General features: G+C 50.4%; 1 protein-coding gene across 2 annotated transcripts in view; it reads left to right on the forward strand.

Annotated features, from left to right (window-relative positions):
- Positions 1-14,718, forward strand: part of LTBP2 (latent transforming growth factor beta binding protein 2) — a 106,286-nt gene that overhangs the window by 21,382 nt on the left and 70,186 nt on the right. For both annotated transcript variants that reach the window (XM_084791460.1, XM_084791461.1), the window contains exon 3: positions 3,524-3,776. In XM_084791460.1, the coding sequence (XP_084647586.1) occupies positions 3,524-3,776 (253 nt within the window). The remainder of the gene's footprint in view (positions 1-3,523; positions 3,777-14,718) is intronic.

Here is a 14,718-nt window from a genome sequence, read left to right on the forward strand (position 1 = left end):
CCAGAAGATTCTTTTTTGTCTCATCATCAGCTCCAAGCCAGGGCTCAGAGGTGGTAGGAAAAAGAGCCATGCAAGTCATGCTGGGAATTTGTGGGGAAGAGTAAAGATGGGCTATTTAGTCAAAGATTTGAATGCTAGCCCCATTATGTAGCTAGGTGACCTTAGGCAAGCCCCTTAACCTCCCTGACTTTCAGAGGTATTATGGGTAAAATAGGAACCATAAGCGTACCTGCATTGAGGGTTTGTAGAGAGGATTAAGTGGGATTGTATACGCAAGGCATATTGTCAGCACCCACTGGAGAGTAGCTGAAGAGAATGGCTGTGCTATATTGTGTGCTAGGGGCTAAGTTGGCTGCACCCCTAAGGGCTGACTGCATCAATGGGGACAGTGAGACACAACACAGAAAAACCCATCTCCTGGATGAGCTCAGTCAGTGGTATGCTCAGCAGGTGCTTTCGCTTTTGTTCAAAGAGGAGGCAGCCACCAAAAATGGAACATCAGGGGTGGGGAAGTGACTTAAGGAAAAGTGACACTTAGGCAAGTGGCCAGGCTAGGAAGCCAGGAAGTGAGTTTAGCCAGAGTGGGTTGGCTTAGAGCATTGTTGGAGAGGTCAGAGGTCTTCATGCTAGTGTGTGCTTGTGTTCTAAAGACATTGAAGGTCTCCAACAGGGGGATGGCGTGGACTAGAATGTTGGAGAGTGTATTGGCCAGAGTTCTTTTGAGCAACATTTCTTTTCTTTTCTTTTCTTTCTTTCTTTCTTTCTTTCTTTCTTTCTTTCTTTCTTTCTTTCTTTCTTTCTCTCTCTCTTTCTTTTTCAAGACAGGGTTTCTGTATGTTATCTTGGCTATCCTGGACTTGCTTTGTAGACCAGGCTGGCCTCGAACTCATAGCAATCTGCCTGCCTCTGCCTCCCGAGTGCTGGGATTAAAGGCATGCGCCACCATGCCAGGCTAGAGCAATGGTTCTTAACTTGAGGCCCAAGACACCATTGGGGGCCAGAAATGAGATATTTTGCATATCAGATATTTACATTACGATTTATAACAGTAGAAAAATTACAGTTATGAAGTAGCAACAAAACAGTTTTATGGTTGGGAGTCACCACAGCATTAAGAACTGTATTAAAGGGTCACAGCACTAGGAAGGTTGATAGCCACTGCCTTAGAAAAACAGACTCAATAGAACGAATATATATAATTAAATTAGTCCAACAATGACTAGAGAAACTAGCAGACCAGGAACTGCTTAGTCTATGAGACTGAGCACCTCACTGGTCCCCATCTGGCGGTGAGGGCCTGGAGGATTCCTGGAGAACCACTGGTCTTCGGTCCACACTGGGTTCTGCTGTGGAAGCACCAGTGGAGTACAGGGGTCAAGACAGAAGCAGCGTAGACGAACCTGCCAGGAAGGCAAGTAGGCAAGAGCCCAAACTTCCCCCCTTGACCTCCTTATATGCAAGTGCCACCGGAAGTTGCCACCCACTTTTAGGCTCCTCCCATTTCGAATAACTCCACCGAGAAAACACCTTACAAATATAAGCCCAGGAGCTTCTCTCTCTCTAACCCCCAAGAGCCGACCTAGCAGGCAGCGCTGGACCTGCTTAGAGCTGGCCAGATCTAGTTAAGCTGAGAACCAAGATTAACCATCGCAGAGTTTCATCTAAACTGGCCTGTACTTGCCATCGGTGATTCCTCTCAGAAAGATTTCTCACGAACCCCTCCCGCCAGGCCTGTGGTCTGAGGCGGCATGTGTCTGATGGTTTCAATATGTACTTAGAACGACGGAGGCAACAAGGTGTCTGTTTCCTCCATAGCCTTGAATGACCTTGCTTACTCCCTTATGCCCTACCAGCCAGAAGCCTCGATGGATCCCTCGTGCTCCCCGCCCAATGCCCCGCCCCCCCCCCCAGCATGTCACATTCCTTCTAGCCTCCAGGACTTTGTGCTTGCCTCTAGAAGCCTGCTCAGATCTGTCCAGTCCACTCCCTCTGGACTACTCCTCTCTCTCCAACGATGTGCTGGATTGCTTCATGGAGCACAGCGTCACCTACTCGTCTGCCTGACACCATGCCATGCTGTCCCTCTCTTGCTTCCTGCTTGTGTCCCTCGCGGCAGCGCAAACCTCGGGAGAGAGATGACTTAGTCTTCATGGCGGAGCCCTCGGGAGGGCTCAGCAACTACTTCCGGAGTGAATGAGAGGCAGGTGGACCAGACGATCAGAACCTGTTTTAGAACGCCGGGAATGACCTAGACCACAGGTTCATGCCAGTTCTCAAACGTGGGCCTCTAAGGGGACTCCAGGTGGCTGCAGATTGCTGAGTTTGACGTTGGCTCTGGACTTTGTAAAGTGGTAAAGGCCAGTGAAGAGAGATGTCATGTCCTTGAGGGCTGGTGGTGGCTGCTCACAGTGAAGGCTTACAGCAGTGGTCCTCAGCCTTCCTAACGCTGCGACTCTTTAATACAGTTCCTCATGTTGTGCAGACGCCCCCAACCATAAAACTGTTTCTGTTGCTACTTCATAACTGTAATTTTGTCTCTGTTATGAATTGTAATGTAGACACCTGTGTTTTCCAATGGTCTTAGGCGACCCCTGTGAAAGGGTTATATGTCCCCCGAGGGGTCGGGACCCACTGGTTGAGAACCCGCTTAGAGGAAGACAGCCAGTTTCTGCCTCCATCCTGTCTCCAGGCTGGATTAGGACCCAATGCCCCAGCAGAATTCTGCTTTGCTGAACCAGGGTTAAGAGTGGAGGCTACCAGAGGATAAAGATGTGAGGGGTGGTATCCTGAGAGGCCTTTAGATTCTCCCAGCCTCCTCAGTCCACCCTTATGACTCACCAAAAATAGGTCTAGGCTGAATAGTTCATGAGAGACAACAACAACAAAAAACTAGCTTTTAGGCTAATGTTGAACTTTCCCCACAAAATACATTCATTCATTCATTCAATATTTATTGATAGTCTGCTTAGTAACAATATTTATTTTAAGTTCTAAAGGTACCTGAGGACATGAAATAAAATGTCTGTAATTGGTCTCTCCAGCCCAATAGGAGCAGACACTGAGGCATAAATAGGATGCCACATGGGCCCTTCTCCCTTCAGACTGTCCTGGTGGTGTGGTAAGAGCCCACTCCACTAGTTTGGAGTGGTGGCCCATGCCTTTAATCCCAGCACTCGGGATGCAGAGGCAGATGGATCGCTGTGAGTTTGAGGCCAGCCTGGTCTACAAAGTGAGTCCAGGACGGCCAAGGCTACACAGAGAAACCCTGTCTCGGAAAAAAAGCCCACTCTGCAACTCTTGTTCAGAATTCAAAGGCATACTCATCCTGGCGATCTGTGGGTAGCAGGGAGAGAAATGGTCCAAGAAGTCTCCTAAGATAAGGTATTAGGTTTCCCATGGCCATGAGGGGTTTTGGCAAGGCCCTCTCCCTGGGGCAGAAGCCCCTAGGATGTAAGATTGGTGGGTGGCCTTATGGCCTCATGGTTCCTAGCCCCACTGTCACCCTTTCTTCCTGTCTCTTCAGCTGTGTGCCAGCCTCCCTGTCAGAACAGGGGCTCCTGCAGCAGGCCCCAGCTCTGCATCTGCCGCTCTGGCTTCCGTGGGGCGCGTTGTGAGGAGGTCATCCCCGAGGAGGAATTTGACCCCCAGAATGCCAAGCCTGTGCCCAGATGGTCAGTGGAGGGGGCACCCAACCCTCACAGGAGCAGCGAGGCCAGAGGAAGTCTCATGACCAGAATACCGCCGGTGGCACCACCACCACCACCACCACCATCCAGGTAAGTCTCCTCTTGTGGGGGGACTGTGGGACAATCGCTCATCAGTAAGGAGGCAAGAAAGCTAACACCTACATCATGGGTCTGTGAGGATTACAGCACGGAGCGCATGCATCGGTTCTTTACAAATCCCCTTTCCCTTTTTATCCTCATCCATAGTCTGGGTGGACCCTTCTTCTGCCCTAACATCTGCAAGCCTTGGCCATAGATGCTTACTGGGTTGTCATCTCGGAGCTCCCTAGGCCTCAATCTGAGCTCAACTATCCTCTCTCCCATATCTGGCTGCCCTCGGAAAGCAATTTCAGACTCGTGGGGCAGCTGCCACTTTTGCTTCCTCCTCTTCCTGTTACTCAGCCGGTCTCTCTCAACCTTTCCTGCTAAGAAGGACCTGACCTCAACATCAGCCTTCCCCACCCTCTGGTTCCCTTGACTCTGAAAGGTTGCAATATTTCAGAGAGAACTCCCTATGTAGATGCAAATGGGGAAGAAAACAAAAACAAACAAACAAAAAAAACCCCAACCAAACAAAAAAAACAACCTAAAAGTCTCAGAGCAGGCAGCCTCCTAGAAAGGGACCAGTTTACAAAGTTTAAATTTCCCCATCCTGATGTAGAGAAAGGTCTAGCCAGATGTGGGGTGCAGGGGTGAGGGTGGGCCAGCAGAGCAGGGATTGCTGCTCACAACTCCCATTGCTCGTTTTATTCTATTCACTTTTACCACATGTACCTCCTCTTCGCTCTAGGAAGAGAAGCTTGGTGGTGAGTGGACAGAATGGGGTCTCGGGTGTGTGTGTGTGTGTGTGTGTGTGTGTGTGTGTGTGTGTGTGTGTGTGTGTGTAGGAACATATCAACACCATAGAGAACACTGGGAAGGAAGGGAGAATGAGAGATGGAGGTGTGCTGAGAAGGATAAAGGGAGGAGGAGATTAGCAAGGTTCCGGGGCCATGATCCCCCAGATGTGTGCTTTCCAAGGGCAGCCAGAAATGGGAGAAAGGATAGAGGCCGAGGCCTAGGGAGCTCCAAGATCAAAACCCAGTACGCATCTATGCCCGAGGCTTGCAGATGTCAGGACAGAACCAAGGGTCTGGCTGGAGGACACAGAGGGCCTGCGATTGGCTGTGAGCTGATGGGCGGGGCCTGACCCTTGCACTGATTGTTACAGGCTGTGAATCGCAAGCAGACAGGCCTACGTGAAGGCATATGCTAGATGCCAGCTTGAGGACCCTGTTTCCCTCTAGAGAGCTTTTCACACTTCTCCAGACAGGCACTCATTGTCCTGGAACCAGGAACACTCTGAGAGTAAGGACACTGTCCTGCTTATTGATGACTATACTGCCCTAACACTAACACCATGTGTCACACGCTATAGGTGCTCAATCAATCTGTGCGTGAACGGCGAGGAGTCTAAGTTGTGAGTATTTTGTATCCTAGGGATGTTGTCCTTGACGCAGGAGCTGTCAGACATCAAGGTCCCGGGTGAGGTCTTTGGCCCACAGTGGGGCCATCCTCCTTGACTTTCCCAGGCTTTCAGTGCAGAGGCTACTGTGATGTCCTTAATGTATTCCAGTCTCTAGGCCTGTCCCATCACTTTCTGCCCTGAGGCCTCCAGGCATGAAATCTGGGAAAGTCTAAGCACCCCACTGCCGGCTGCTGTCCACCCAGCTGTGTTTTGCTTTGAGAGGCCAAATCTTGCATGCCTGGTAGTGCTAAACATTTCCTGTGAGACTGGCCAGGTTTCCCAAGCAGCTGCTGGCCTCTGTCCTGATAGCAGTTTGGACAGGCCGTGCCTGTCCAGACAGAGGAGTGACATGACACAGAGGACGTTCTAGGAGTGGAAAAGAGGGTGAGATGTCTGGGGAGGGACAGCACTGCAGGAATTGGGATGGCATGGCCAAAGCCCTTTCAGAAGAGCGCTAGGCAGAGGGTCAGAAGTGTGAACGAGAGGTAGATGGAAGGGAGGGGTGTGGGAAGTCACAGCAGCAGGCGCAACGCCCGCCCGTGGAGCCCAATGTGCCTTGCCGTCCCAGGTGGCAAGGCCTGGAGAACACCTACAGAGCAACTGGGCGAGGGCTTCGGGAGATACGGCTGGTTACAGGAGACAAGTGGGCTAAGGGAAACTGCTTTCGACAAGGATCTAACCTTGAAACCAGTTTCTGGGAACTTGTCTATGCACACAGCGTTTGATCCCACAGTCTGGAGTGAACATCTCCTCTGTGGTCCCAGGTGGTGTTAGTGATGTGCCTGGCCTATGGACCACAATTCGGTACCACTGCTTAGCGCCTGGGTTTCAGATTCAGTAAGCCTTGGCTCTCGTTGTGAGTTTACACTCAGCATCTGTGTGGCATTAGCACGCATCCTAATCTCCCGGAGCCAGTAGCCTCTATCTGATGGGATTACCAGAAGGATGTTGAGATCTGCTGAATGGAGAGCTTTGTGCAGCATCTGATTCTAGTGTTTAGTATTAGCCATCAGGGAGCAAGGTCTTTTTGCCATGAGGACTAGGGTAGAGAACAGAAAAGTGTGTGTGTGTGTGTGTGTGTGTGTGTGTGTGTGTGTGTGTGTGTGTGTATACACGCACGCGCGTGCCCGCACATGAGAGAGAGACAGAGACAGACAGAGAGACAGACAGACAGAGAGAGAGAGAGAGAGAGAGAGAGAGAGAGAGAGAGAGAGAGAGAGAGAAGACAGACAGACAGACGGACAGACAGATACACACACACACACACACATACAGAGAGAGAGAGAGAGAGAGAGAGAGAGAGAGAGAGAGAGAGAGAGAGAGAGAGAGAGAGATTCACATAGCTTGTTTTAGAAGGACTCAAATTCAGCTCAAGTGGGTGTGGCAAGCAGATTTACTAGGGGTAGCTTTAGCTTACTTGGGGGTATGGTTATTACACTGGGGTCATTGTCACCAATTAGTGGAAAGGTTTTGCTTCCATGGGGACAACTACTTACTGCTCTGGAGGAAATTCTCTCTCTCTCTCTCTCTCTCTCTCTCTCTCTCTCTCTCCACTCCCTCCGTCCTTGCTGTTTGCCGGGGGGGCAGTTCTGGAAGTGTAGAAAGGCCACCTGAAGGTTTAGAGAGACTCCTTTGCTGCCCCCTGCCACCCCTCCCCCCCTCCCCCCCCACCTCCCTTCACTCCCGCCTTAGCACACCTCTAGTCAACACAGATGCCTAGAGTGACTGGGCAGAGTTGTACAGCCTGGGGCCTACTGCAGCTGATGTGTGAGTCTAGATGTGGCTTTTTCCAGGGAGAGGTGAGAAGGGAAGGTGCTGTCTTCCGTTTCTCCCACAGAGCATGCTGCTTCAAGGTCATCTTCTCCAGCTAGACTTGACCACTGAGTTTCTCTGTAGGTTCCAGGAAAGTGGGTAGGACATCTGGGCCTTTCTAGGGTTAGTATCTATGCAACCAACAGAGTCATCTGAGACTTAAGAGTTCAGGCTCTGGGCAGGGCAGGGCTGGCCTTGGGGCGCACTTGTATAAATTATAAAAGGACTGAGATTGTCAAGCGGCCCACACCTTTAAACCCAACACTAGAGAGGCAAAGATATGTGGATCTCTGTGCGTTTCAGGCCAGCTTGGTCCACATAGGGATGCTCCTGAACAGTGAGAACTACACAGAGACACACAGATGTAGCCAGATGTAGCATGTAATCCAGCATTGAGCCTAGGGCTAGGGGTTCAGGGAGCGGTTCTGAGGAAGGTGGAGGCCAATGTGTCTTCCCTCTCCTATGTGGCAGACTGCATGAATCTCCTCCTTCTGCTATGCTTGGCCCAAAGCAGACATGTCTGGGTTGCTGAGGCAAGCCTCAGCTTGCTCAGAAGAGCAGGGGCTGGGTCCCCTCAGAATCCCTCTGCTCCCTCCAGGGAGCAACCGGTCAGATTATATGTCCCATAATCCCCTCTTCCTTTTTCCACCTGTAAATCTGAGTGAAGCCCCTATATCTCTGATGAGATCTGGCTGTTTCTCTTTTCTAGAGACCTCTCAGAGCTGTGGCTGATCAGGCCTCAGCCATAGCTTTCGTTTCAGAACAGAACTATTTTAGCTTTCTATCACTATAACAAAATAACTGAGGTGCTTAACTCATAAGAAGAAATGGTTTCTTTTTGACTCATAGTTTTCTAAGGTGTAGTCCAAGATTGAGCAGCCCCACTGCTTCAGACCTCTGGTTGCCATGCAGAGTGTGTGTGGTGAAGTAAGATGCTCACTTAAAAAACAAACAAACAAACAACTCAACCGAGGCATGGTGGCGCACACCTTTAATCCTAGCACTTGGGAGGCAGAGGCAGGTGGATCGCTGTGACCAGGCCAGCCTGGTCTACAAAGCAATTCCAGTACAGCCAAGGCTACACAGAGAAATCCTGTCTTGAAAAACCAAAAATGCTCACTTCATGGCTAGAGATGAAGAGGAAGATACCAGGGTCCCAAATCCCCTTTGAGGCTACAGCTTTTCCCACCTGTGACCAAAGGACATCCCCCTAGCTTCCTTGCCTCATCGCTTCCTAAAAATTCCACCAACCCCAAATAGCACCACCCTGGGAGTCAAGGCTATTGACAGGAGACAACAGTCCAACAAGGATGTTTGCAGCCCAGCCCCAGTGCTTTACAAATGCTAAGAGTTGAGCTATGTTGAGCTATTGGCCTCCTACCTGCCCATAACTACCTACAGCTCAGTGGTGAAGGTTACAGATTACCACCATCATCACCACCACCACTACCACCATCACCTCCACCACCACCACTACCACCATCACCACCACCACCACTACCACCATCACCACCATCACCATCACCACCACCACCACCACCATCACCACCACCACCACCATCACCACCACCACCACCATCACCACCACCACCACCATCACCACCATCACCACCACCACCACCACCATCACCACCACCACCACCATCACCACCACCACCACCATCACCACCACTCCCACCATCACCACCATCACCACCACCACCACCATCATCACCACCACCACCACCACCACCATCACCACCATCACCACTACCACCACCACCACCATCGCCACCATCACCACCACCACCACCATCATCACCACCACCACCACCATCATCACCACCACCACCACCATCATCACCACCACCACCACCACCACCATCACCACCATCACCACCATCACCACCATCACCACTACCACCACCACCACCATCGCCACCATCACCACCACCACCACCACCATCACCACCACCACCACCATTACCACCATCACCACCACCACCACCATTACCACCATCACCATCACCACCACCACCTCCATCATCATCACCATCACCACCACCACCACCACCACCACCAAGACTCACTGTCCCCTACCATGTTTCATGCATGGCGCTAGTTGACTCTCCTTGTGACCCCTACACGAACGTCTCCAGCTTGATGATAAGTTGGAAATGGATGTTGTACAAATGTCTCTTGGTCAATCAAGCCCTTGCAGTATAAATGTGAACAAGGCAGGCGACTCCTAGTGGCAAAAAGTAGGGAAAGTCCCCAGAGCTCCTCACACCTTAATTGTGGGTCTATATTTCTGGTGGTAGTGGTGGTGGATGTTCAGGATAAGCTTGGGAGGACCAGGGCTGTGGCTAGGGCGATGTTATTTCAGCTTAACAGTGGTGTGGCGGTTACAGTGAGCTTGGCATTATGTCTTCAGTGTGGCGTTAGGATAAGGGTTGAACCTTAGGTTTGTGGTAAAGCAGGATTTAGACTGTGGGTCTTCTGAATGTGGTGTGGCTGTTGTTTTAACCTACCCTCTGATGGAGTCTTAATGAGGAAGCTGGTTTCTTTATGGGCTCCACCTACCCCAATACTGGGGATGAGAAGACATGGGGTTTGAGAATGAGGCTCATAAGGCAGGCAGACCACAGTTTCATATGATTCTGCTCACCAGCTGTGGGATGTGGTGGGGATTTTTTTTTTCCCTCCCAGAGGCTCAGTGTAATATATGGCTCCCACTACCGCTTGACCGCACAGGGCGATGGGTTGAAAGATGGCCGACCCAGGAGAAAATGCTGAGTCACACAGTTCTGCAAGAAGCAGAGCGTTTCTGGTTTGGATCTGAGGTCCAGCGGGAAAGCAGAGGGAGCTCTGTGGGGACAGTTTAATAAAAAAAAAAGTCTTTACAAGGTGTGGGCAGGGGAGGGGAAAACGAGAGTGTGTGAAAAACAGAAGCAATATCAAGTCTCCATTTAAGGGGCAAGAGGCAGTTGCTAGGATCCACAGTAGCATAGCTGCAGGACCAGGCCGCCTTCTAGGCCAGCCTACCATGCTTCTCTTGAGGCTGTGAGAGAATGCAGCCTGCATTCACTTTCCTCCTGCCTTCTGATCTCTTCCTGTGACCCCCCCCCATTGGGTGGTATCCGGGTGATAAAGCTTCCCGGGCCCACTGTGATGTGAGAGGGATGTCAGCAGGCCACTCAGGCAGGTAGAAGAGCCTCCAGCCCAGGAACAACCTCACAGCGTCTTGTGGACAGGCTGTCTGACACTCCAGAAGGAGGAAACTCAAAACACACTTGCACTTGGTGGGCTTAAGTCCTCCACAATTTTCATTTGGAAGGAAGAGGTTGAGAAGCAAGGAGGCAAGAGAAAAGGAAAGATGACCAAAGTCCTAGGGGTGCGCGTGTGACCAGGGCCTGGGTGGAGAGCGGCAGGGAGCTGGTGGAGGTTTCCCAGGCTCCTTTTGAGCTCACAGCTTTCACATCTATATCAGGTTTCACGCCTTGCCAGGCGTGTGGAGGAAGTTTCTGATTTATGGACTCTGTAGTTTTTCCAGTTACTCAATCTGTAAATCTGCCATCAGTTAGTTCACTGGGCACTGCCAGAAAAGCCAACGAGCGCTTCCCAGGTGAAAATTGCTTCAGCAAAGTCCAGTGGTGTTAGGATAACACACACACACATGATTCTAAAATATACATTTGTTTCTATGTGTAGTACTCATGGGTAGGATCAGCACTCTTTCCAGCTGACCCAACCACAGTGCACACACACACACACACACACACACACACACACACACACACACACACACACACACACACTCCACCTCAAGGGAATGCCTAAGAGAAAGACCTAAACTGAGCAGGGTAATTTCCTAGAAATGGATTGGAGAGAAGGGGCGGTGTGCAAATCTTACTGTAAGATGCCTACCTTAAGGGCCTGGAGGCGTGTGTGTGTGTGTGTGTGTGTGTGTGTGTGTGTGTGTGTGTGTGTCCACCTGTCTGTCTGCAGACGACAGTGACAATTGCTAAATGATTCCCAGTGATGAACTACAAAAGTGCGCAGTTCCCCCATGAGCCACAGAGCTGTGGTTTTGTGCTCGTGATTCATGGTGGAAGTGAGTAGCTGAGGCAAGCATTTGGGGAGGCTTTTCTTTTCATTTCTCCTAAGAAAATATTTGTGAAAAGGTCTAAAATTCAAGGAAGTTGAGTGCTTCTTGAAGGGAAAAATCCCTGAGCCTTGCAAAACAAAGATTATAAATCAAAGCCCCTGGAGCCCTCAGCCAATTGCCCACACAACGCTTTCCTGCTGGTGCCTCAGCTCTGACCACTGCCTCACTTGTCCACCCATGTGCGCTGGGGTTACATCACACCTACTTGCAGGAATCTGGATCCCAGGGCGAGGTGGTGTCCTCTGGGTTGCCAGTGAGGCTGCACTCTTCCAAGGCCCCTTCCTTGGGGGAAAGATGCCGCTGTAATTTGCAGTCTGAGACATGACAGCAAAAAAACAGTGCTAATATTTTTCTTCTCTTTGTAATCTCATGGATAGATGTTTTTATAGATCTTACCAACTTCAGCAAGGACTTTATTTTCTCATTAAATCAAGAATGTTCACCTTTCACTCAGTGGCAGCTATGGTTTCTCTTTTCCATATTTTTGTATATGTGGGGGGCGCGTACACGTACACATGTTGTTCTTTGTGTGGAAGCCAGAGGACAGCCATGCCTGTGACATCCCAGAAGCTATCTTCTTTGTTTTGGGGGACACAGTCTCCCACTGGGACACAGGGCTCAGCCCTTTGATCAGGCTGGCTGGCCAGCAAGCCCCAGGGATCTTCCTGTCTCTGCATCTTCAATATTGGGGTTACAAGTGCGCCACACCTCACTTACCGGGCTCTTTTTTTTTTTTTAAACATGGGCTCTAGGGATTAAACTCAGGGGGCAAGCACTTCCCAGACTGAGCTATCTCCCTGTCCTTATGGCTTCTCTTTGGTACATATGAGTTGCCAGCACACACTCTTACAATCCATGGCCAGGATTAAGAAAAAAGAAGGGGGGAGTCGTTTAAACACTAACACTGTAGTGCCGTGATGAGTAACCTGACAACCAAAACAGCTGCTAACTGGCTTCCTGGAAGGTAGCGTATACAGTGTGTATACGCTGGATAGAAGGACAGCTCAAGTGTATAACAGGCGGTAAGAGATTCATCGTGTTCCTTGGAATGGTACACGATTTAAAAGTTATAAATTATTTCTGGAATTTTCTGCTTCATAGTTTCAGACTAGGGTTACAGCTGACCATCAGTGAAACTGCAGAAATCAAAGCTGCGTTGAAGGAAAACTACTGTATTTGATCAGGATGGATTCTGTAGGGAGAATGGTGGCGGCTCTCAGAGGTACCACCTCACCTCGGGCCACCCAGCCTGGGAGAGCAGATGGCCGGAGAAAGAGATGCTCTCAGATGAATCTCATTATAGCCGGATCTCGGCTGGCTTCCTGTCCTGGGATCTGAGAGCAGTGACTTTCCTTCATAGTAAGCAAATGTCCTGTTCCAGTAGCCAAGGGAGACCCAGGCCCTGTCCAGGTCTCCAGCAACATGTCTGCCTATACCTTTGATCCTCGAGACCCACGTTTCCACTTGTCTGCCCTACAACAACTGTCTTAAAATGGAGTTGCTGTGTGTTGCTCCCACGGTTTCACCTCCCAAAAGATAGCCCCAACTAAATAAGCTCTAGTGTGAACCCGCTCTCTAGTCACCCCTCTGCCATGCATTCTGTGTGTCCTGAGTGGATTTTTCAAGCCAGTTGGAGGAAAGGATGCTAAAAGCAGGGGTGGTGGTGAGCTTTGAGCAGAAACTGGTGAGGATCTTGTTCAGGCATAGCCTGCTTGCCTTCTGTCCTACCCTTCATCCTTCCGTTTCTCTTCTCTTCTCTTCTCTTCTCTTTCTTTCTTTCTTTCTTTCACATAACAAAGAGTGCTGGATGGCTTGGACTCATGCCTCTCTTCTAAGAGCTCCCAGCAATCTGGAAGAGCAGCTGGAGGAGAAGAGGACAGGGAGGGAGCATCCTTGTGCAATGTGAGTGACAGGGCCGCTCAGGGAAGCTTCTCATGACTATCTCCCTATGAGACCGTCTTTAACCTTATTAGTTCCTGGAGTCGGGGAGTGCGTAGCATAACACTTCTTCAAGGTTTCTGTTTATGCTGAGTTCTACAAGATGAGGTCCAGATAACGTCTTTTACAGCTCAGACCCAAAGTAGGCTCACATAGCATTACACGCCCAAGAATCTGGATCCCAGGGCGATTCTCTGCTCCTCATTGGCTGTTGAGACCTTAGACGAATCGCCTGGCTTCTCATGCCAGATCTGCAAACTAGACAGAAGATCTATGTCCTAACTTTAATGATGACTAAATGAATTAATATATGGGACGTGCTTAGCCCAGCCTGGCAGAGCCCAGAAGGAGGCCAAGGGCTCTTGGAGGGCTTCCCCGCACCAAGTAGAAGGGCAGGCCTCTAGCTGGCTATTTGCATGGCTCCTCAAGTTTCCTCCCCTCTGGGTAGTTCTTGTTTCCCACTGAGCATCACCAGCTGCAGCACACTCTGCATTCGTCCCTACGTGTTCACTGGTTTCTCGGCCCTTCCCGTTCTCCATTCCCGCTCACATCCCGCAGTTCTGGAAATCTGGCTCCAGCCTCAGGATCATGCCTGCTTAGGAAGCCTGGGACGTTTGGGTTGGACAACTTACTTGGCCATGAGTTTCCTGTCCCCTGGCCCCTGTGACATCCTGTTTTTCCTCTCTTGGGTCCCTCTGAAAGGCTCACATGTAGGACCATGTCCCATGGCTACTGTCTGGAGGTGTATTGTGTTGTTCACGGCACCAAAAGTTCTCGTTATGGGATGAGCAGGGCTAAAATTTAGCCTGCAGTCTGGTCGCCATATCCCAATACAGTGCTACGGCCTAGTTGTCTAGGTCTCCTGCCCCCTGCCTCCTCGTCTGGATTGTAAACTCTCAGTAGACAAGGCGTCCTTTCCATAGTGCCTGATGGGACTGTGCATCTTTCAAGGGCATCCTAAGTACACCTTGGGCAGGATGGATTATGAATTCATGAAATCTAGGTTCCCTCTGAGCTGACAAGTCTTCCAGATGACACGGGCCCTGGCTGGGAAACAGGGCCCTTCCAGGGATGACGAGATGGCTTCAGTGGAGAGAGAGCTGGAGGAACCAGGAAGAAGTTTGAATGTAATCAATGTAATCAATATCTGGGGGCAGCAACTGGGTGCCCGGTAGTGTACAGAACATAAAGGGTAAATCAGTCTCTTCTCTTCTGGGTATTCTGTGTCCCTGGCTCAGCTCTGAGGTGGTTCTGCTGGGCCCAGAAGAAAGCAGAAAGCTCTTGGAGGGGCTTTCCTTGGGGGGGGAGGATAGAATGCCTATTTCTCAAAAAGTTTGTCACTTGGACATGCTGGATAGAAAGGGAGGGACATTTCCTGTGCCAATATAAGACAGTCCCTCCGCCTACCTTCTCCACCCACCTCTGCTCTGAAGCACCCCAAGAGTAAACCTGGTTTCCAGGCAGCAGACGAGAGCAAAGGTGGTCAGCATTCTAAGGGCCTGACCTACAAGATGGACTGCAGTCAGTAGGGGGTGTGGAAGGCCAGAGGAGGGGCCTGAGGCTCTTCAGCATCTCTGGAGCCCTCTGAA

The sequence above is a fragment of the Acomys minous genome, assembly GCF_964271855.1.
Source record: "Acomys minous genome assembly, chromosome: 8".
NCBI lineage: Eukaryota > Metazoa > Chordata > Mammalia > Rodentia > Muridae > Acomys > Acomys minous.